This window comes from Psittacula echo, assembly GCF_963264785.1.
Source record: "Psittacula echo genome assembly, chromosome: 21".
NCBI classification, from domain to species: Eukaryota; Metazoa; Chordata; class Aves; order Psittaciformes; family Psittacidae; genus Psittacula; species Psittacula echo.
In genome coordinates this window covers 952,233-975,000 of record NC_137757.1, presented here as the reverse complement: position 1 = coordinate 975,000, position 22,768 = coordinate 952,233, and the positions used below count along the sequence as shown (strand labels likewise).

Below are 22,768 nucleotides of genomic sequence, written 5' to 3'. Positions count from 1 at the left end.
GTGATATCCCAAAAGCTCCTAAACCTGAGCCTCCTGTACCAGAGGCTAAGGAAACTTCACCAGAACGTAATTCAAAGAAGGAGAGAGAGAAGGAAAAAGAGAAGACTCGTCAAAGATCCCCAACTCGGTCCAAGTCAAGGTCAAGATCTCGATCACGTTCTCCATCTCATTCTCGACCAAGAAGGCGTCATAGATCACGGTCAAGGTAGGACTTCAATTTATCTTGATTATGAAGGTGGAGGACTGAACATTTTCTTCTGAAGGTGCCACTTAATGTAATGTTCTCAGGTAAACAGTGATGTTCTTAGAGAAGTTGGGCTATCGATGTTTTAGGCCAAATGAGGAAGACGCCTTCAATGGATTTCAGTGTTTGGGAGTTTTCTTCTTGTCGGTTCATTAACTGGAGGAGGAATGGGGTGCTGACTGCTGAAGTATAGCACTTGTTAGATGATGAGACTTGTATAGCATTTTTAGGAGATAGGTTTGATGCTGAAGATGTAATTACTTTTATTTTCCTCTTTTCTTTGAATTATTTTACTGTTTAGTAGAGAGGTGTTGAGAAACTTCAAGCACTGATTGTGTCTCACTATCTAGATGCTACTTAAACATGATGCACTTGGAGGAAAGCAACTTCCCGCTCAGTGCCCTGAGGATAGATATCCTCAAATCTGAAAATTAGATAGTTGCTTTTCATTTGAATTTCTGATTATGACAGGTCTTACTCCCCTAGAAGGCGACCAAGCCCAAGACGACGGCCATCTCCAAGGAGAAGGAGCCCTCCAAGGCGAATGCCTCCCCCCCCCAGGCACAGAAGAAGCAGATCCCCTGTGAGGCGGTAAGGTTCCCTTTGAGACAGCTGAAAATGTTACACCTTGAAAGCTGAAGGGGAACATTAGTTGTGAAGAATGAGTGCTCTCAGAGATCCCTTGTTTGTCTCATACTGTCAGGCATACGATTTGAGTGACGTAAATCTACAGTGTCTTATTTCATAAGTGTGTAGTGGGGAAACATAAAAGTATCTGTGAAACAATTTGTTTTGAGTTGAAATAGTAATGAGAGTTCCACCTTTTTGAAAAGGGCCATTTTCAGAATAACTTTCAAAAGGCTCTGCATAGCTTCAGTGTAGATTGACATGACATCTTTTATGACACTTTTGCTTAAGTCTGAACGCTTTTCTTTTTTCCCTTTGCCTGGGGAAGAAATTAGAACAAATTGGATTTGCTTTGTTGGGAGTTTTTTAATTATGACTTCCATTTCCATCACATAAAATTGCAATCAAAATTGAATTTTGACGTGAAATATGCTTCCTCTTCATGTTCTTAGAAAAATTCTCAGGGTCTGGTCTCTGGTGCTGGAGGTTACATTTATGACAGTATAGGCAGTTGTTCTAGTAGCGAAGATCTGAGTTACCTTGCAGAGAAAACTCTGTACTTCTGGCAGTGTCAAAACAGATACTTGTCTTCATAGGAAGAGAATAGATTCTTACCCTCTTCATAGGAACAGAATTAACGTGATGCTTCCTGTGTATAGCAGTTGTTCTTTTTTCAGGAAGGAACAGTTCTTCCTTTTTCTGACAAGGTGATGACTATTTTTTATTTATTTCCTTGAGTTTATAAATATGTTCATTTCACACCAATGGGAAAACTGTGGAAAGCATCAAATGTGTATGTTGCAAGATGTACAAGAGCTCCCTTTCAGCAAATGTTTATCTCACTCAAGGTAGGGTTTCTTTTTTCCAGGTTCTCAGGAATTCTGCAGCCAAAGGTGGATTCTGCAGGTACACAATTGCAACAGAACTTGCCACAAATTTTGCCGCAGAATTCTAGAGGCCCTACCTTTTTAAAATTACAAAGTAAAGATGACAGACTAAACCACCAGAATGGAGAGAGGGGTTCTGAGTTGTTAAGTTGTCTGAAATTTGTACCTCTTGGTAAAAATACTTTTTAGTGTACTTGCACACTAAACTCTCTTAAAAGAGATCTGTTGTGAAGATCATTCAGTCACATGTGCTAACACGGAGAATTCTCTTAACCATTCAAAAGTCAGAGAGCCCGAACAAAACTAATTGCCTCCAGGACAAAAGCTTAGTTGTAGCCTGTAGATTGACAGAAAGCAAACAAAGGGAACACTAACAATTAACTGTGAAAGATTGGTTGTTATTTTTTCTTCCACAAACCAAGTGTTGAAGGCTGTCCATCATGTTTCAGAAGTGCTGTTGTATGTGGCTCTATGTATGTGCTTGCAAACAAATGTAATTTTGTGCTCATGCTCAAACATTCCTTAATCTGGCTAGTCAGAATCTAATGTTATCTTTGATTTACAGGAGACGACGGTCATCAGCATCCTTATCTGGTAGTAGCTCTTCCTCCTCCTCTTCACGTTCCCGATCACCGCCAAAGAAACCACCTAAAAGGACTGCGTCCAGTCCCCCTCGTAAAACACGTAGGTTCTCTCCTTCTGCAAGCCCTCCTCGGCGGAGGCACAGACCATCCCCACCAGCAAGCCCACCTCCAAAACCACGCAGGTCTCCAACGCCCCAGCAGTCAAATCGTGCAAGGAAAAGCCGTGGCTCCATTTCACCCAGCAGAGCATCAGGTGATGAAATAAAACTTGTATCTCAGCAGCTCTATCATTTTGTGCTTTTGTTTTCTCAATGACGGTGTGTACAGTTTGTATGACAGAAAAGCATGCAGGAATGTTAAGAGCTGGAACTGAGTTATTTGACTTTGTCTTTTAGCACCCAAACATAAGAGTACTGAAAAACGAGAGTCTCCTTCGCCAGCACCAAAACCAAGGAAAGCAGAACTGTCGGAATCGGGTATGGCTCTTGCTTTTCTATGCTGGTTTTGGGTGGGGCTTTTAATCAGAGATGTTTGTCAAATAAAGGCAGTGTTAAAGTGCTGAACCCTCGTGGTGGACTGGCATTGAAAGCCAAGAGTTTTCAGACATATAAAGGTGATCACTCAAGTCGTTTATATCCAAGCTTTCTTGAGGAAAAAAAAGCTCAGCCAAAGTGTCTTCGAGCCTTAATGTTATCTTGAGACTGGGGGAGGGGGAAGGAGATTGCTTGATGATCTACTTTAGCATGACTTTGCTTCTGCATGAATAAGGCAAATCTGTATATTTGGTTTAAATATTCTGTCCATGCATGTACCTTTTCAGAAGAAGATAAAGGAGGTAAAATGGCTGCAGCGGACTCTGTTCAACAGAGGCGTCAGTACAGAAGGCAGAACCAACAGTCTTCGTCTGGTATGGATGATAGAGATTTCCTAAAACTGCATTTGTTTTAGTTTACTTGTGCGGGAAGTAGTTAGCAGTTAGGTTCAAATACTTACTAAAATTATGTGCTGTGTGCACTGCAGTGCTGTTGCAAAACTTAGTTACAGATTTATCACTTGTAATGATGTCACTTCAACTGGTGCTCAAGAGAAATAAAGTATAACTTCTACAAGTTATGATATCTCTCTTGTTAATGGATTTTGATAAAGTTGCATTTCTAAATTCTTGGTGACATACACCAATGTTGTTTGCTGTGGATTACCTAACCTGTTGTTGCAATAGGTTATTTCCTAATATTTTGGACTCTTGTATACTTGAGATCAGTAAATTAACCTGGGCTTGGTATGGGGTTTTGTTCACTAATGTTTTGTAAGCAACTGCAGTTTATCTTTTAAATTACCTGGCTAGTCAAATTTTATGTGGCCAGTTAGGTTGCTGCAGATATTTTTCCTCAGCTCTGATGGATGTATTTATCACTTGAAATAACATTTTTAGTTGCACTGCTTTTAAATAGAGACTTCTTACTTTGTGGGAGAGGAGGTTAGTAGTTTAAACTGCAGTATAACCCTAACAGCAACTGTGTTAATAGTGTGAGAATCATTTTCCAGAGAGTGATTCTTCTACATTTATAGATTCTGGTTCTTCATCTTCATCTGAAGAGGAAAGACCTAAAAGATCCAATGTGAAGAATGGGGAAGTTGGTAGGCGCCGACGCCATTCCCATTCACGCAGTCCATCGCCATCTCCACGCAGGCGACCGAAGGAATCCTCCCCTCGGTAATTCTCTCTTAAGTTTAGCATAACCACGGTCTTCTTTTCTAACTGTTTAGTTAATGCTGCTGTTTCTGCTAATGCAACTGTCAACGAAGTAACACAGCAGAATTAAGTTGTGTCCGGTGTGCCCAACCTTGTTTCAAGGTTGCATTTTTGTTACGCTTGTTTGGTAAGAATTACTGTGAACTTCATTTGAATGTGTTCATTCTTGCCTCGAATACGTGGCAGATAGATTTGTTCTGTTCTGTTTTTCCTCCACTGCTATCAGGATGCAGATGGAAAAGAGGTGGCAATCACCAGTGATGAAAAGGTTGGTTAGAAATGAATCTGTTAAATAGGATTTGCATATGGAATATCATTTAGATAAGCTCTCATTTGTTTTGTCATAGATAAGTACTTGCCATCCTTTGCCCTTCAAACTTGCACACTCGTAGTAGTAAGGTGAGGGAAATTTAGGGTGATTCCTTAACATGTTGAGGAAAGCCTGCTCTGTCTCCTTCATTTCTCACTGTGTTAATTCACATAAGCTGTAACAGCTAGTTGCACTAATGTCATTAGCATCTACTGATGTCTGAAAACAGCTGATTGCTTGTATTCTTCAGGAGGTTTCTTACTCCATTTGCACAGGGTTGTAAGGTGAGTGGGTGGGGATCTCCTTATGTTCTTGTTGCCACTGGCGTTCTGGCTAGCACCGTTCCGTACATTTGCAGCAAATTATTTAAGATCTTGATGTTCTGGATCACAGATAATTGTAATTTTCAAAACTGTCATTCCTCAATTTGTTACATACTTGGAACTACTAATGGTAGTAGACTAGTAGTGAACACCTACTTTATTTTCTCTTCTGTAAAAAGTATTGTTAATACTTCTATTTGTGAAATAGTTTGCTCACAGAATACAGGGAGGTGCAGGAAGCTGGGTGCTCGATGGGTTTATTAAACTGATAATTGCGAGCAATCTAATGAAGACCTAGCTAGAATATAGTCACAGCATGCGTGATGTATGAGATTAAGGATGACTACTACAAATGCAAACCATTCTATTTATGGATCTTGTCAAGCAATTCTAAGTAAACCACTGGAATTCAAAGATCTTAATTTGTTCTGCAGCATACTAAATTCACCTAGTGCCTCCTGTGTGAATGCACGTTTAATTAGGACTACCATGACATCTCAAGGCTGGTGGGTTTTCAGATCATAAAAGTTGTTTTTTGAAGCAAACTCTTATCTGTAAAAAAAGTGTTAACTCATTGCCCTGGAGAACAACCACCAGTGTATTTGAAATCAGATAGTTTGTATAGCTGAGCTGCTTTGCGTTTTCATTACTCTCGTTTTTTTTCCTTTATCCAGTCATTTTGTCTTAATTGCTTTTTCGAAAAAGGAATATTTTATTTTACAAAATACCAATATTTCTTTCATTTGAAAGTCCAGGAAAGTATATCTGATGAAAATTTCTCCTCTCTCAAGTCTGCTGTAAACCTTGCAGAGCAGAAAATGCCTTGTTTTATGAATAATCCAGATAGCTGCAGTTTAGCAGCAACTCTGATTTTTTTTTTTTCTCTCTATTTCAATAAGTAATTTTGGATCTCAGAGCCATAGATACAGGCTGTGTCAAGAGTACAGTTTCACACTGTGTAATCTGGTCCAACGTCAAGACTGCTGCTGAGGGCAGTTCTGTGCTGCTGGACACAGCTGGGCATTCCAGGTTCCTCCCTGGGGTGGGATCTAGCCGTCACATCACTGCGTTTGCAACAAAGGGGTGGTTTTGATTTTTTCCATCCGTAGTTCTAATAGAATCTCATGTTGAAGTGCATGCACAAGATCATTTGTACAATGAAAGCAGAACATAAATCTCATGTTGAATGTCACTGAGCCATCCTTTTCTCCTTGCAGCCGGAGGAGGAGAAGCCCCTCACCCCCACCGGCACGGCGGCGACGCACCCCTTCCCCTGCCCCTCCGCCCCGGCGCCGGCGCTCCCCTTCTCTGCCTCGTCGAAGGTAATGTACTGCATTGTATCACAAAGTGGGGACTTCTGCTTTTTTGACTGCCAGCTAGGACATGGAAATAGAAATGCCACCATGGAAACAGAAATGCCAGGATACCAGTTCCCTGATTCACAGCTTAATGAGGGGAGTGTAGTTTTGCTGGTGAGACTAGATGTGGTAGGTGTGTGGCCTGGTTATCATTTGATTGCTGTAGCAGATACTGAATAACACCCATTAAGGTGATTTTGAAAGTTTGGTATTAAATGAAGTTTTAAAGAATTTTTAGAGTTCTTTTGCCCCTCAGGGCACTTGTAACTGATTCACATGCCCATGTGGCACCTGAACCTCTGTTTTTTTCCATAGGTCTCCATCACCACCCCCACGCAGACGCTCACCTTCTCCACGGAGATACTCTCCACCGATACAGAGACGATATTCTCCTTCACCACCACCGAAGAGAAGAACGGCCTCTCCTCCTCCCCCACCTAAACGAAGGGCATCCCCTTCTCCACAGTCCAAACGCAGAGTCTCCCATTCACCACCACCAAAACAGAGGTGCTCACCAACTGCTAAAAGGCGTTCACCTTCGCAATCTTCCAAGCACCGGAAGGGGTCTCCTCCCAGTAGGTCCAATCGGGAAACACGTTCTCCTCCACAAAACAAAAGGCATTCACCTTCACCACGGCCTAGAGCTTCTCATACCTCTGCAAGCCCACCACCACCGCGAAGGGGAGCTTCAGCTTCACCCCAGAGAAGACAGTCTCCATCTCCAAGCACTAGACCCATCAGGAGGGTTTCAAGAACGCCAGAACCTAAGAAGACAAAGTAAAAGAATCTATCTTTGGTGGTGGTGGTTTTGTGAGGGTTTTTTGTTTTGTTTTGTTTTTTTTTTTTGGTTGGTTGGTTTTAGTGCACTGGGAATAGCAAAGAATTGTGATAAAAAGGTTCTCATGTCTTTAGGTTGCTCAAGCGTTGATGACTCTGTTGGGTTCCACTACCATAATGCTGATTTTCAGAAGCTTATTAGGTTGGAAGCATCTGCTAAAATGAAGTGCAGCGCAGGGAGAGCATTGAAGAGGCTTTATGCAGAGTGAGGGGGTCTTTTTGTAGCACAGCAAAGCACTGGGACTGAGCAGGGGGAAAGAAGTTTGAGAGTTTTGTAGCTAGCTTTGTTTGCAGAAAAAATGAGCTGCCTTTTAAAGTCTGTAACACTTTTCATTAGCTCAAAAATCATTTCAGAAGTGGTCATCCAAGACAAACTGCTAAAATTCTACAAGTTTTTATTTTGGTGTGTTGCTGTACTTACAAGCAGGCAGTCAAAAGTGCTGCTGGCCTCTTAATTTGTTCAGAACGACAACGTAGCTGCATGTAATATCTTGCACTCTGTCTGCATTGGATGAAAAATTAGCATTGCTTTTCTCTTAGTGGGGTTATAAATTAGTCATATGAGAAGAAAGGGTGCAATCATTTGTAATAGGATTGTTTGACAAGCTCTCAAGTTGCAGTAACCTTTTACATTATGGATCCACGGTGGTATTAGATTGTTCTGCCCTTTGGAACACATGCTAGCGAAGGAACTAATGTCTTGAAGTGGCTGCTTAACCTCCTCATAATCACATACGTTCATTTCACATTTTCGTTACTCTTTACTTTCTTGGTTTGCCTCTTACATCTCTAATTGTGACTCTTGTGTTTTGAAGGGCTCCAACACCGAGTCCGCGATCTGCAAGACGGGTGTCTTCATCACGGTCTGCATCAGGATCACCTGAGCCAGCACCCAAAAAACATCAAGGACCTCCGTCTCCCACTCAGTCTCGTTCTCCTTCTGCAAACTGGTCACCTGAAAAAAAGGCTAAAAGCCCAACTCAGAGCCCATCACCTGCAAGGGTACTTGTTTGTTATTAAAAGCAATGCTGGTTTGGGTTATGTGACGAGTTATTTTCATGAAGACTGAACACCTCTGAGGTTATTCATGGGGTGGGGGAAATAATCCTTGGAATAATTTAATAATTTAAAACTTCTTAAGAATTTGTAACATGAATTTTTCAAAGCTGAGGTCTGAGTTGTAATACCTGTTGAATTGTTTGTTACAGAATTCAGATCAAGAAGGGGGTGGGAAGAAGAAGAAGAAAAAGAAGGATAAGAAGCATAAAAAGGATAAAAAGCACAAGAAACACAAAAAACATAAGAAGGAGAAAGCTGCAGTGGCTGCAGCAGCTGCTGCTGTGGCTGCAGCAGATACCACCTCAGCACAGGATGACCAGGAAGCAGAGACAGAACCCAAAAAGGTAGGAATTTGGTACCTTGTTAAGAGTCCAGTATAAGAGGATAGATGGGGATGGATACACCATGCTCTTCATGTCCTAAACTTGCTTCAGAAGTGAAGCTTGGTGTCTCTTGGTGTTAGGAGATGATTTGCAACACGGGGAGGGGGGGCTGCAGCCTGGCTCAGCTCTCAGTGTGTGAAGAAATGCTTTCTCTGTTTGAAGGAGACAGAAAGTGAACCAGAAGACAACCTTGATGATCTAGAAAAACACCTGCGAGAGAAGGCACTGAGGTCGATGAGGAAGGCACAAGTGTCCCCACCATCCTAGGCCGAATCCTTTGATATAATGTACATTTTATTTGGTTTGTACTCAGAATTCAATTTCAAATTGCTAAATGTGTTTGAGCTTTAGAATATAACATTTGTTGTAATAATTGCTAGGTTGAGGTTCACCATGTACAAAGGGCATGGATTTACATTACAAGAGGTGTCCACAGTGTACTAGTGACATTCTTTCATTGGCAGTCAACATAATTTCATTTAGATTGAGACTTTCTAGAAGCAGTAGGAATTTGTTTTGAAGGTTTTAAACATGACCATCGGTTCCCTTAGTTTCTTTGAAATTCAACAAAGCCTTTAGTAAGGGTCTCATTTGACTTCTTTTGTATCCACTTATTTTATGCTACTAACCTCTGTGGTTTGTAAGCTTGCCCAGAAGTAAAACCACTGCAGAATTACCAAGGAAGTACTGATCTTTTAATGCTCTCTACTGTTGCCTGTGTCTCCATGAAAGTGGATCAGGTGTAGTGACATAGAATGGTACATAAATGAAAGCATGTTGTTTACCAGGACACTGTGGGTTTATACTGATGTTGATTTGGAACACTGGAATTTCATTTGTATTTTTATGTTCTTTTTTTAAAGGGCAGTTTCCATGATCAGCAGTCCCAGAAAAAATTCCTTCAGTTCCATGAATTTTGTTTGTGAGCTGTCATTGCCCCACTCATAGATCTTGTCTCGTTACGGTTCTTCTCAATGGTATAAGCAACTTTCAGAGTGCTCTTTGAAAGGCTGAGGAACCCAAACTTTGGATATTGTCATGTTTTCACTGTTTTTTGTTTTTGTTTTTTTAACTAAAGCTATATAAAGCTTGTGGATTAAACAAAATAAATTTCTAAATTTAAACAGATGTTGCCTATTTTTATATGAACATTTACATTTGCTAATCAGCTTTCTTTTGTACAGGGTTAATGAATACACAGATATGAAAAAGTATTTGATCCAGTATGCTGGCTTCTGAAAAACTGGGGCTTTTGGTTTTTAACTGCCTTGGGGCAGCAGAAACAGCCCTTGGTTAATTCAGCGGTGTCCCCGTTGTGTCTGCACCTGGTCAGCTCTGTGAGGATGGATAAGCTTAAAGCAAACAAACAGAACATTTGCTGGTGGAAATTGCTGGTTGGAGCAAGTGAAGTGTTTCAATGTCTTGCACGGAATTCATAGCAGGTTTCAGCTCGTAGCTGAGGAGCTTTAGTCCTCTCCACACTGGTCTGAGTCCTGGTGCCTCGCTGTCTTCCCATAACCATATTTGAAACTCACTGGATTGCTACTGTCAGATTCTTTTAAAGTTTCAAGCTCTGTTTCTGAAATCCAGTCAATTCTGAAGTCTGAGGTTCCTCTGGAAGGAGGAAGGGAACGTGCTCTTGGAAATTTCTGTCCTGCATCTGAAGTAGATATGATATGCACAGTGAAGTGTAGATATTTGACTAGTCTTTTTACTTGACATCGTGTAGGGGTTTAAAGTACAACAGGTTTATGTAGATACTGGATGGAAGGAGAGATCTTTAAAGTAGCTTCCTTCTGCACTTCCTTATATGCTGAATTCTTTGTTTCTTAGCATAAGTATACATTGTATGCTAAAGTGCTTGTAAACTTAGTTCAACACTTGAATGTTGAGTGTCAGCTGTTATTAAATGTGTATAATAAATTCCAAGAACTTTCTGGACAAACACATTTTTAAAAGTACATCTGAGTGGATTTGCTGGTTATGAAACAACACAAACCAAACACCGCGTTGTGCTGATCCCTTTGCCTCGGTCCTTGTTTTCCCATGGTGTTCCTTGGCAGCGCAGATGATTCTGGAATTCAGACTGGCACCTGATGGGTGTGCAGCCCTCCCAGGGAGCTGATGCTGAGTCTTGCTGTCATCTGGGTTTTGTGAGCTCTGTGCCTTCTAGTCTTGGGACTAACAAAAGTTCTTTAAACACATTCAGTACCTGACTTTGCACTGCTGCTTGTGCCTGTTTTCCTTTCCTGCTCCAGGACTTCCTTTGCCCAAGGACTCTGCTGCTGATGTGGGCAGGTAAAGGGAGCTCATCCCAGCCCCAGACCAACGTTTCTATTGGTAGGTGCTCTTTCCTCTTTATTTTATTACATCTACCCATAAAGAACGGTTTAGGTTTAAAAGGAGGAATTAAATACACTCTTCAAAGAGTATAGCTTGTAAATGGTGTTCCTCCTCAGCCATTCATTCGAATGTTAACATTGCATCCAGATACCAGCTGAGTGATCATAAGCCTTTTCTTGTGAGCTGTTGTTCTGTTCCTTGCTGCCCCACTGTTGTGTAGACACTTCAGCAATACGAAGTGGCTTTGCTGGGGTAACAGCGCTCGGTGTTGGTGGCTGTGCTGTGACACCGGGTCCTGGTGAACTGTTGATTTATATCACTGAATTTCTGACCTGCTCCTCTAATCAAGATCCTGCCATCCAAACGCGTCTGATCTGTTCACTTGATCCACTTGGCTACCTCCCTCCTTCTCAGTCCTTGTAGTTGTGGTGCTGTAGTTCAGGGAGTAGCCATGTAGGAGGCCTCGTGCAATGTGCAACGCGGCAGAACCTCTGGTGCCTGATCTCACTTGCTCCTTTATTCTGAAGCTGCTAGTGCTGTGTGTTTGCTTGTTAATCAAGGCTGCCTTCCTGAAATGGCACATACACAATTTGGATAAGGTTCTTGCTGGAATAACTGTATCTAACTACACCAAAAAAAACCATAATAAATTGAGGTTTAATCGGGCTGTGTGACTTGGGTGACAGTGAGTCCACAGGAGTGAATGTAAGGATGGAGTGAGTCACTGCAGGGCGATAGCTGGAGTTCACAGCAAAGATGTATTTGTTGTGTCAACAGGTGGGACAATAGCAGGTGTGTGCTGGGGTTTGAGGTTTATAGGGACTTGGTGTTGAATTATTAATTTTTTCCACTTGTGTGACTCTGGAAATGTGCCTGGGGAGTGAGTTCTGTGCTGATCAGCTCCTGAGCTGCACTGCAGCAGCTCCACACTCTCAAAGTACTTCATGAAAGATGCTCAGGACAGGGGCTGTTCTCCTGCTGGTTCAGAACGTGTGGTATTCCCTGAAGGCTGATGCAGTATGAGGGATGAACACCAGCACCAAGGCAGTTCTGTGCTCAGAGCCACAGCTGTAAAGCTTCATCCACTAAAGCCAGTCCTTGCTGAGCCCCAGCTCACCTGATGCAAGCTGATCTCCCCTGAGGCTTGGTGCGTGCAGGCTCTTACGGCGGCATGTTCACTTGGAGGAGCAGCTTGAACATCACGTGTGCTTTTGCCCTCTTGACTTCATTCCTCAAACATCGAACCTGTAAATACGTGGGTTTCGGTGTGAAAAGTGCTGTTGGAGCAGCAGCTTTCGCCTGTGCTTGAACAGTACCTTGACGGAGTTTCAGTTTGACTGTTGTGTGTGTTAACTAGTGTTTTAGTATAGGAGCATCTGCTCATCAGGCCTTGAGTTGTCTGCTTGAGCTCTCTCGTCCGTGTCCAGTGAAGCAGTTGCAGCCCTAGCAGCGCTCGGGAGTCCATAATTACAGTAGAGACCTTGGTGGGTGAGGGAGAGCTGCTGTGCTCAAAGTTACCTTCCCATGTGGCTTCCCAGCTTTCTCCGCTTGGCTGATCATTGACTTGGTTTCCCTCTTGTACAATCCCTTTTCTCCCCTGTTTTACTCACAGAACTCCCCACTGGAATTGTTTGTTCCTCTTGGTCACGTCTCAGTCATTGTAATAAATTACTGTGAAAGTAGCAGATCTTTTTAAGGATAATAAAAAGATTGTTAAAGCTGAGAACAGCAGCGTAGGCAATTGTGTATTTCCAGACTTTAACCAACAGTTTGACTTTTGAACTGTACTTCAGCTCTCCTAGAACGAGCCCTAAGGGGTTGTAACCACTTGAGTCCATTCCGCTGTGGTGTGAAACATGGAGCTGGAGATTGTTCCCACTCCACTGGTGGAGGCTGATGGAGTCCCGTGACAGTGGCTCTCGCCTGAGCTCTTTCTCAGAAATCAGTCAGCTGCTCAAAGTACAGCAAGAACTTGCCTCTTCCCTGCTGTAGCACACTTATAAGTGTGTAGCCTACATACACTGTTGGTCTTGTAACCCTGCCTTTGTTCCAAGCTGGGTTCTGGTTGAAAGCAGCAGTTTTTCATAACCATTGATTTATGTTTTCTCTTGTTCAGGTTTAGTTCTGACTTGACTCAGTAGCATTTCCTTCTAGTAAGAGCAAAGCTTAGCTAACATCCATCATGCATAAAATCTGATGGTCCACTAGTGCTCATTTGTGTTTGCCTTGGTTGCTTGGAGGCAGCTGGGGCACAGAACCATGGTTAAAGCCTTGGGAAGATGGCTGGGATTTAATTTAGCTGACCTTGAGTTAGTGCAGCAACCTCACTGCACAGCTGGAGGTGACCTGACTGTTCTGAGGGGTGGGCTGCAGTTATTTGCTGTAGGTTTATTATTAACCCATTTGGGTGGAGGGAGACACCACCCGTTCTGCAAGTAACTCAGGCACTGTGTGCACCGTACAGCTTGGGCAGCTGGAGGTGCTTATGAGAGGAGGGATTCAGTTTAGAGCCTCTCTTTGTGTTTTACCTCTCTGTTTTGCCTTAACACTGCAGGGCTATGCCTTGTGGCTCCTGGAGGAAGGCAAATCAGGAGCTGCTGCCCTGGCCCTGCTGTACCCACAGGGGCCTTTCACCCGGTGGAACTGAGAGCAGGGGAAAGGCCAATGCTGCAGCCAGATCCTGCCATCTACATCAAAATCAGGTTTAAATGTGAATAATCGCTGTTTAAAATTATATCTGTTAAAGTCTAATTTATAGTTACCTGTTGAAATGTTACTTGGTGTCTTTGATGGCCTCGTGCTGCTGTTGGAGGCAAGAGCAGATGAGCTGGAGCCAGCCTGGCCCATCAAGATAATTCTTACCTGGGGACTAGCAAAGCCCCAGCCTTGGCCTGGCCCAACAAGAGTGGGTTAATTAGATTTTGTACCTGCACTTTGTCTGCTGGTGGGTTTGCCCATCTCACCAGGCTGGGGGTGAACCAAAAGCTGATGCTTAAGGAGAAGGATCACAGTTTGTCACGGAGCTAAAAGCACTGCAGGAAAGGAGGGTTTGGGTTCTTGTTTGTTTCTGGTTCTTCATTTAAAACCAGGAGCTGCAACGTGCTTCCTGTGCGTGAGGTTTGCTGGTGTCTTGTATAGCTGCGGGGGGACTGTGCCTGAGGAGCAAGCAGGGAGCCAGCCCGAGTGTCCCAGGCAGGGAAACGCTGCCAACGTGCTTCCTTAGCTGGGAGTGCCGTGTTTTCTACTGGGGTGGGTGAAACTGGGACAAGAGGGCACCGTGACTCACGGTGACAGCAGCCGCCTCGTGCCGGGCGTGTTCCTGTGCTTGGCCGTGTTTTGCTTTTGTTTTCTGCTCAGGGTGGTTTGAACAGCCCCAAAAACCACCTGGGTGCTGCAGCGACCGCCAAACTGGGACGAGTGTCAGCGCTGGGAGCACAGCTCCCTGGCGGCTCATGGGGGGATGGCTGAGCCTGCAGCGCGAGGTGTCCTAATCACAAAGTAATTACCTTTGGGGTCTGTGTTGGGGTGGATTCCTCAAGAATGGTGTTTTTTTTCTCACCCAGGATCAGTCCCCTGGGGGTTGCAGCCAGTGCAGGCCGTGGGCAGGGACAGGGATCATTTGAACTCCCCCATGTGTTTTCCCAGCGCACGGTGTGCTGAGTCGAGCAGAAGGGATGCAGGGTCCGGCTCCATCCTTCCTCCCACACACAGGCAGCTGTGGTGGCCATCACTCACCAAGTCAATGCCTCCTCTGTGTGTGTGTGCTATGAGCAACAGGGAGAAGAGAGAGGAGACGGGAGTGAGCAGGAGCTGGCAGCGTGGCCACAAGGAGCAGTGACACGTATGTGACACAGCCTGTTTGGAGATAGACCTTGCTGTTCCATTAAGGTAATAAATCCGGGGTGCAAGAGGTGCTCATGGAGAAGGATGTTGCTGAGCAGATACTCGAGTGCTCAGGTTGCTCTTTCCAAGTGCAGGAGGAACAGGGCTGGTCCGTGCATGTGAGCCTCAGCCACTGATCCTGGGCAGGCATGGGTGATGCTCTGAGCTCTGGGTCCCCAAACTGGGGAGCTTGGAATCCCGCTGTTCTACTTAGCCGTTTTCCATCGTTTCTTGTGTCTTGGGAAAGCAACAGCAGGGGTGGGGGAGAAATGTTTGATTCCATAGCAGCTCTGTGTTAAACCCAGGGGCAGAGCTGCAGCTTGTGTCAGTTGTAGCTGCACTGAAATAAACGGAGGTTTTGAAGCCAACATCAGCTCAGGGACTGGCCCTAGAGAGAAATTTCAGCCTGTGGGACATTTGTCCTCTTGGCCAGATCTTCCTTTGAGCTTTCTCCCCACCCCTGAGCAGGGCTGGTGCTGTGGCCCCTTTGGGTTCCTGCATCTGACCCAGCACAGGCGGTGAATGGAGTGAACATTCCCGGTGGGACATCCAGTGCCTGGCTCCCGGCACGCTGCAGGAAGCTCATGGAAGGGTGTTTGCCCGGGGCGGAGGGCAGCAGAGTTTTGTCATTCCTCATTCAGGTTTCAAAGATAACTCTGTCTGTGCTTCAACTGGAACTGGCTGTGAAACATTCCGATCCCCTTTGTGAATAACCTGCTGTCCAGGAAGGGGGAAGCTCCCATTAAAAATGGATAGTCTCCCTGTCAGCTGGATTTTCATTCAGCCCCTGGGTTTGACTGTTGATGGGAGAAAATCACCTTTGCCACTGCACTGGTACTTTTTTCATGAGACAGAAATGGCTCGAAGCCTTTCCAGCTTAGCAAACAAACCCTTTGTGACTCCACGTGTGCCGGCATGAGGGGGCAGGGGGGAAAACTGGCAAAGCAAAGTTGAGCTCGCTCTTATTTATTTATTTTCATTCTATTACAAGCAAGCGAATGAACCTTTCTATTATTTATGCAGGAGGATAAAGGGAGCTGTGCCGGTGGCTTCGCGAGGAGGCAGACTCCACTTTCAGCTTCAACTCTTCTTACTGGAGGAGGAAAGCGGACACCTCGCTGTCATCCAGGGCAGAGATAAGTGGAGGCTGCATGAAAAGGGAGTAATTCACAGGGTTTGTGAGAGAACAGGAGGAGGAGACCGTCCCCACGGGGCAGGCCTCATGTCTGTGGTCTGTGAGTCCCAGAGCCACCTCAGGGTAAATCCTTCCACCCTCCCAAGAGTGATAAAACCATTTCAGCTGGTGCATCCTATGAGCTGGCTCCCCTATGGGCAGATCCCAAACCTGAATAAAGTTTAGACTGAGAGTGGAAATGGAGGAGTGGAATGAAGCTTTGCACTTGGAGGGATAGGAGCAAGTGGCAAAAGGAATGCCCAGGCTGTGCCATTTACCCCCAAACCAGTGTGCTGCAGCTCCCTTCGCCCCCAGTGCTTTGGCCCCAGCACTGCAGGGACCTTCCCGGCGCTGCTGCAGCCCGACCAGGGCTCTGAATGCTGCTATTGTGAGCCCCGGGGCTGCTGCTCCGCAGGGAAGGGCCCAAGCTCTCAGCTGCTCAGGAAAGCTGCAGTGATGCTGTGGGCTGACATTCCCGGGATGAGCCAATGGTGCCGAGCCCCGGCACTCCCACCGCGCGCCCTGCCCCACAGGTCACTGTCTGCTCTCTGGGCTGTGAGAGGTGCAGGTTCCCCACGGCTCTGTTTTGCCGTGGATGTGCTCCACCCGCCTCCATCGACCACAAACCCTGTGGGTTTTGCACAAAAAGTTAGCATCTATTGCTGGAAGCGAGGCCCAAAGGGAGCAAAGAATCCTCTTGAGTCCCCACCGCACCAACCCAGCTCCTCTGCAGTGATTCTGCCCCTGTGCTTTGCCATGGCTGAGAGGTTTCCCAGGGTGCTGGGAGGGGTCTGAGCTCTGGGACTCTGCCTGTGCTCCACACCGGTTTTCCAGCTGGATGAGCAGGCGGCCAGAGCCTGGCACGGTGCCGTGTGGGTCTCCTGGATATCGGGGAGGAACCGAGGCGGTGTTCGGATGCAACCGGCAGCGCCGGTTTATCTTGGCCGATTGCAGGTGAAGATTTGGCTGCGGAGCCATGGTAGCACCAGCCCCTTCTCCTGCTGCTCCCATGTGCATTGCTATCGCAGCCCATCTGAGTGCGTGTGGCAGCCGCACCTGTGGTGCCCCTGCCCCAGCACTGCTGGGAGATGGAGATGTTGAGGATGGTAAAGGCAAGGGGCAAGGGGCAGAGTTCTCCAGGCAACATGTGGCACACAGGAGCTGAGATGGAGCCATGCTAATGGCTGGCAAGGAAATAACCCCTTGGAGCCTTGTCCTCGGTGGGATGGGGATGGGACCTCTGGGAGTGCTGAGGTGGAAATCGGTGCATCTGGATGTAACCAAATCTCATACAGGTTTGCTGTGCTGGAAATAGGGACCTGCCCTGCTGAGCTGAAGCAGTTGTGCTGGGCTGTGGGGCAGGGGGATGGCTCCAGCCCTCAAACATCCCCCCCAGTTTTGTGCTGGAACTTTTGGCTCTAAACAACTCTTACCTCTTACTCAGTAGGAGCCTGAGGAGTGTCTTACAGTGCTCATAACACAGAAGAACCACTGGGCTGAAGAGGTGAGTATTAACATTGCAAAATCAAACACTGTGCTCAGAGATCCAGACTTTCAGCCTGAGCAGGCGAAGCCTGAGCTGCAGAGAGCCGGCTCCTGCACTGGGGAGGTTTGGGAGAGCTTTGCTCCGGTCCTGCCCCGCAGGGCTGTTGCTCTCCCCGGCTGCGGGGCAGCAGCAGCCGCTCCTGCAGGTTTTAATCCATGACTCAGGAGGTCTGTGTTCAGTTCTCTCCATCCCGCTGTGGGAACATCGAGGCTCTGGGACGTCATTCCCTTGGCACCGCTGTGCTGCCTCCGGCTGCAAGGTTTGGAGAAGGTGGAGGAGTTTCAGCCGCTGTGTTCAGAGAGCTGCCAGCACCACGGGTGCTGCTGCAATACAAACAGCTTTATCACAGAGATTATTTCTAAGCCCTGGTGGAACTCTGAGATCTTGGCTCCTCGTCCCCACCACGTTTTCTTTTCTTTCTTGAGTACCTTGGAAAAATGCTGCTCCTTCGGCTGTGACTCAGATGGGTGGAAATAAAACCCACATTCATCATGGCCCTGCCTGAGTCAGAGCAGCATTTGCGCCATCAGTCCGGAGCAGGTTGGCTCCATGCTGGGTGTTCCTTGTGATGAACGTAATCCATCTTGGATGTGGACTTTGCCCCCAAAGAACCTCTTGGAAAGCTCGGGGGAAACCCGGATGCCTCTGTCATGGTGCAGAGCTTTACCCCATCACCGGGAGGTCCCTCTGTGGCAGTGTGCAGCTGAGCAGCTTGCACAGGACTTGTGTTCCTGCTGCAGGAACACCACGTAATGGCTCAGGGATCCAGGCTGGTGGCCCCTCAGCCCCTGTGCGGTGCTGCCCTGAGCAGCCCAGGGAGGCGACGGGGAGAAGCAGCTGCACCATAAAGGGCTCTGTAGCCTGCAGTGAAAGGGCCACAGTTCAGTTTTGAAGCTCACAGCATGGCACTGATGTTTTCCTTACCTGGGCCAGGAGGTGAGTGATGGAGACATCTCCTCCTGGGCTGGAGCAGGGACCTGCCTCCCTCTTGCACGTTATGGCACTGGGAACATGTATGTTTTCAGGGCAGTGAGGGGGACATGGAAAATCCTCTCTCCTGCAGGAGCATCTGGCACTCACCATATCTCCCATACCAGGTCCTGGCCACCCACCCCATGGCTGCCCCAAGCTTGGTTTGGTGTTAAGGGGGAGAAAAATGGGGCTGGGAAACAGGGTCTCAGCACATAGCACAGTAAAATGAGCCAGGCCTTGAACAAGCTGTTGCTTTGTCCTCACCTTCCCCTTGCAGGCTCCGAGCAACATCAGCTGCATGTTTGGCAGCTGCTCATAAGCACAAACCAGCTCCTTTCTCTCCTTCAAGGGCTTTCCCTGTGCTTGAAGCTTTGCTGTGGAGCAGAGATCAGCAGCAGTATCTGTATTGAGAAGAAGTGGTTTGTGTTTTTAAAGGCGACAGTCTTGCAGTAAATTGGGATGGATTATCAGGTGCCTGCACTGATCAGAGGGTTTGGGACCCCACAAGCCTGCAGATAAAGAGGTTTTGGTGTTGGACTTTGGTGTTTTGATGGGGTTTTTTTCTTTTCTTTCCTCTGATCTTAGCTTGTACCCAGAGAGCAAAGACCCTGGCTCCGTGTCAGTGCTTTAATTGGGCTGATCAGCGGCAGATGCCATTTGCAGGTTGATGAAAGATGGGGAAGGAGCTGGTGCTTCCTTGCTTTGCTCACACAATGGAGCCTGCAGGACACGAGGCTGCTTTTGACACCACATCTTCCCCCAGGGTCTCTCGCAGCGCTTGCAGACCATTAAAAAGCCACATCAAACAGCTTTTCTTCCATTGGAGCTTCATGGCAGCAGCCAGTCCGCCGTGTTGAAACCCAGCTGGCAGCTGCTGGGATATAATGGGAAGAGTTCATTAGGAGAGCCCCAGCCCCTGACTTTGAGGTGATGGGAGTGGAGCAGGGAGCCAGGGGGGTGGCACTCAGGTGCCTCGCTTGGCTGATTTAACCACTGAACCAACCAGAGCCAGGCAAGCTTGGGCATTTCACTGAAGGAGAAGCAGGTTGGGTTCTTGAACCAAATCACGTTGTCAGCTCAGCCCTTTGAATCACCCAGACACTAACCTGAATAGAAAACAGACAGTGAGCTTCAGTTATTGACTTCTATGTATAAGGGTGGGGGAATGAAGCTTTTATTTAAGCAGCCCCAGGGAACAGTGTTATTTTCCTCTCCCCCACACACAATAACTTTTCAAACCAGCACTGCAATAGATTGGGGTTTTCTAGAGGAGCTCCTGGTGAGTGTGCCTGCACAGTGCTGCTGTAGGATGTGTCCCAGGAGCTTTCCCAGAGCCCAGACTCAGCTCCCAGCTCCCTTCACACTTCACTGAGGCTCAGCTCGGCCTCTTGGTCCTTTCCAGGTCTCTTTCTACACAAGGGTGAAGCTGGAATCGTTGTTGCCTGATGCTCCCGGTGGTGAAAAGGCCGATGTCTGGATGCTGAAAGTGGGGCAGTGAGAAATATCCAGGGAGGTGACATAAGGCACAGCAACAGGCTCTGGCTGAAAGAGGAGAGCGGAGGCTGGCGTTCAGTTACCCGTGCTGTATGTGTGAGCCTGAGAGCCAACTTTCCTTTTGCCCTCCTTGGGTATCACCTCGAATGCAGGGACATGGCAGCTGTGAAGGCTCCCAGGGTCTCAGTGGCACTGAGGGAATCGAGGTGAAAACTCTGCCTGTGTCAGCCTTAGACCTGCCCCTGCCGTGCCCCAGCGCAGGGACCCAAGGCAGCGCAGGGAAGGCCACAGACAATGCTGGCTTTGTCTGTCTCCCTTCTCCTCGGCGCGGGGAGATGCCGAAGCCAAACATTTCACCACAAGATGCATTAATTGCCATCCAGCTCCCTGGGGTACGGACCAGATGCCAGTAACCAGGGAAAAAATAAGCATGTTATTGCATGGAAAGTGCATCCGTTGGTAAATGACTCCAAGTTGCAATTACTGCAGCTGAAAGTTCTTGATTAACGTTTCCTAGACCTGTGCTTGGAGCGGTGTTAACTTGGACCATGCTAAAGAAGAGAGACCCAGAAACTGGGGTATGAAGTCAGCTTCCCACGTAATGATACGGGATGTGTCCTCTGCTCCTGTAACCCTTCCTCATCCCACAGCAGAGCTGTTTGTCACTGTATTCTTCACCCGTGTCAGGCATTACTGTGTGTCCTCAGCTGCTCATTCAGCGCCTGGTGGGACCCGCTCCATGAGCCTGCGGCTAATGCTCGAGCTTGGCATCCGCCTGGATGAAAATGAGCGATCCAGGGACAGCTGGTTGGGAGCTACAGCAAACTGCAAACAGTCTGACACAAGCAGCAGTCTGGTTCCCCCGCATTCCCTGTAAATCTGGCAGGCTAACACCCTTGATCAGCTTCAAAAACAAACACTGCTCAGCACGGAGGGGATACAAGAACATTAGAGTCCAACAGAGCTGTAACAGAATCGTCCATCCTCAGTGGCAGGAGATGGATGGAGCCCAAAGTCGCTTGGTGTCTGGGTGAGCTTAAGGAAACTGAAGTTGGGGAGTTAATCTGCGGAAGGGGCACCATGGCAGCAGAGCATTAGGACACACGGTCTCCGGGTCTGCGGTTGCTGCCCTTCTGCTTTGAGTCTCCAGGGAAGGACTTTGCAGCATCCCCGCCTGCGGACAAGCCCAGAACCCGAATTAGCATTGGAATGAGAGCGCTGGTATTTTTAAACCAGGGCGTGTGGTTTCTGCCTTTCTTTTAATAGGTGTCTGGGGGCAGGTTCTTCTCACAGCTCCATCCACCACTGCCTCAGAGTCCCAATGCACCCGGCGGCACTCGATGGGCCACGGAGCTGCCTTCTGCCTTCCAGCCCCTCCAATGGAACCTGCAGTGCCCTGGCTTCTCGAAGCAGGTTCCCTTGGGAAGCTGGATGCTCGTACAGCACGTGGTCCCACTGAGCTACAACATGACCCGTGTGCTGAGCTCCTCCAGCGCTTCAATAGCTTCCTGTAGAAATAAAGAGCCATTTCTGAAGCCCGGGGTCCACGTGGCCCCGGCTGAACGTGCACAGTGAGCGCTTGCTTTGATATCTTTAACATCTGATGCTCCAGTTTCAAAAGCACTTGGAAAGTTTGAGATGGAAAATTGCTGCAGAAAGGCCAAAAGTGCTGGAGAAGTGAAACAATAATTCGCTGTTCTGCCAAATGGAAAGAAACCTCAATACAGCATAAAATAATACAGAGGGAGTGACCTCCTGATCTAAGCACAGGTGGGGGCCAGGATTGCTTTGTTCTGACCCCCTGACTCAGGGCAAATTTAGCTTTGAATAAGGCACTTAACTGTCCTGACTCATTCCTTGCAGCTGTGAAAGGTGGGTAATGCTCAATTCCCTATGGGTTGCGAGGAAGACTGGTTATTTATTTTGTAAAGCTGTGACAGATTAATTCTAAGTAGTATAGATGGAAAAATACAACTCTTCCCGAATAACATGAGCAGCAATTACAGAGCTGGGAAAGGCTCAAGAGCTTTCAAGCATTCAAAACCCTCCCAAGCCTCCTTAGAGAAAGAGGTTTCACCTGAATGGGGAGGCTGAGGGGTTTGGTAGGAGGCAGCTGGAAACCAGGGAAACGTCATCTAAAAGTCAAATAACTGAAAGGATGTTGAGCACCAGAGAAGACGGGTGCAGCTGGATAGAAATGAAATGAACTGTTGGCTGCTCTGCAAGACACCAGCACGGGAACTGTTCTGTTACAGGAGAAATTCGGTGGTGGCTCCTTTGTACCGTGGGTAATGCACGAAACAGTGCAGAGCACCTCACAGACCTCAGAGCTGAGGCTCTGCAAGCGGAAGAGCTCTTCCTTTGTACTAAACCTGCTGCTTTTTCTACACTGGGTGGTTCTTTGCCCTGGGGAGGCTGATGAAGTGTCTCAGGGTTTATCAAACCCTGTGGTTCTGGCGGAGGAGGATGCTGAAGCACAGAGAGGAAGGTTTGGTTCTCGGCTGAGGGGTACCTGCCTCAGCTCCAGGGCTCCTGCTTTTCCCAGCAGACACTGAACATGCAGTGGAGGGGAGCAGCTTTCCCAGCGACCTGCCATGCAGCAACAGCCCCTCGCGACAGGTTCCCCAATCTACTGGGGACATAGGGCCCAAGTGGTGCCAATTTCTTACTCGGATGTGAACACAGAGCCCCAAGATTGATGTTTATGGAAGGTCTTTGGGCCAATCCCATCTATGGGATTCCCTCCTCTCTATCCCACCTACTTTGCAGTGGTGGTGTGCTCTGTGGTACGGGCTGCAATTAATTTAAGGGCAATTACCCAGGGAGGTTCCTGGACAGGGCTGGAGCGCAGGGTCTGGCCTGGCTCCCTGCTCGCTGTGGTTACAGTGACACATCGATTCCCAGCTTCGCCTGTCCCACCCCATGAATCAGCCGGATTCCTTGGACTCTGTAAGCCAAACAGAAGCGAATCTTCCCCCAGCTCCCGGGAAGC

The 22,768-nt window shown here is 47.2% G+C and overlaps 1 protein-coding gene across 20 annotated transcripts in view; it reads left to right on the top strand.

Annotated features, from left to right (window-relative positions):
- The window catches only part of SRRM1 (serine and arginine repetitive matrix 1), a 23,003-nt gene extending 7,049 nt beyond the window's left edge, over window positions 1-15,954 (top strand). For 6 of the 20 annotated variants that reach the window (XM_080632200.1, XM_080632198.1, XM_080632204.1 and 3 more), the window contains 11 exons: window positions 2-205; window positions 716-835; window positions 2,324-2,595; window positions 2,738-2,818; window positions 3,163-3,249; window positions 3,912-4,056; window positions 5,946-6,050; window positions 6,402-6,863; window positions 7,739-7,925; window positions 8,132-8,326; window positions 8,528-9,489. In XM_080632200.1, the coding sequence (XP_080488326.1) occupies window positions 2-205; window positions 716-835; window positions 2,324-2,595; window positions 2,738-2,818; window positions 3,163-3,249; window positions 3,912-4,056; window positions 5,946-6,050; window positions 6,402-6,863; window positions 7,739-7,925; window positions 8,132-8,326; window positions 8,528-8,632 (1,963 nt within the window). In that variant the 3' untranslated portion in view covers window positions 8,633-9,489. Of the gene's footprint in view, window position 1; window positions 206-715; window positions 836-2,323; window positions 2,596-2,737; window positions 2,819-3,162; window positions 3,250-3,911; window positions 4,057-4,321; window positions 4,364-5,945; window positions 6,051-6,401; window positions 6,864-7,738; window positions 7,926-8,131; window positions 8,327-8,527; window positions 9,490-9,549; window positions 10,436-10,623; window positions 10,706-14,485; window positions 14,597-15,613 lie in introns of those variants that run through there. The other 14 variants (XM_080632203.1, XM_080632216.1, XM_080632201.1 and 11 more) reach the window with 12 other exon arrangements.
- Window positions 15,955-22,768: the final 6,814 nt, after the last annotated feature.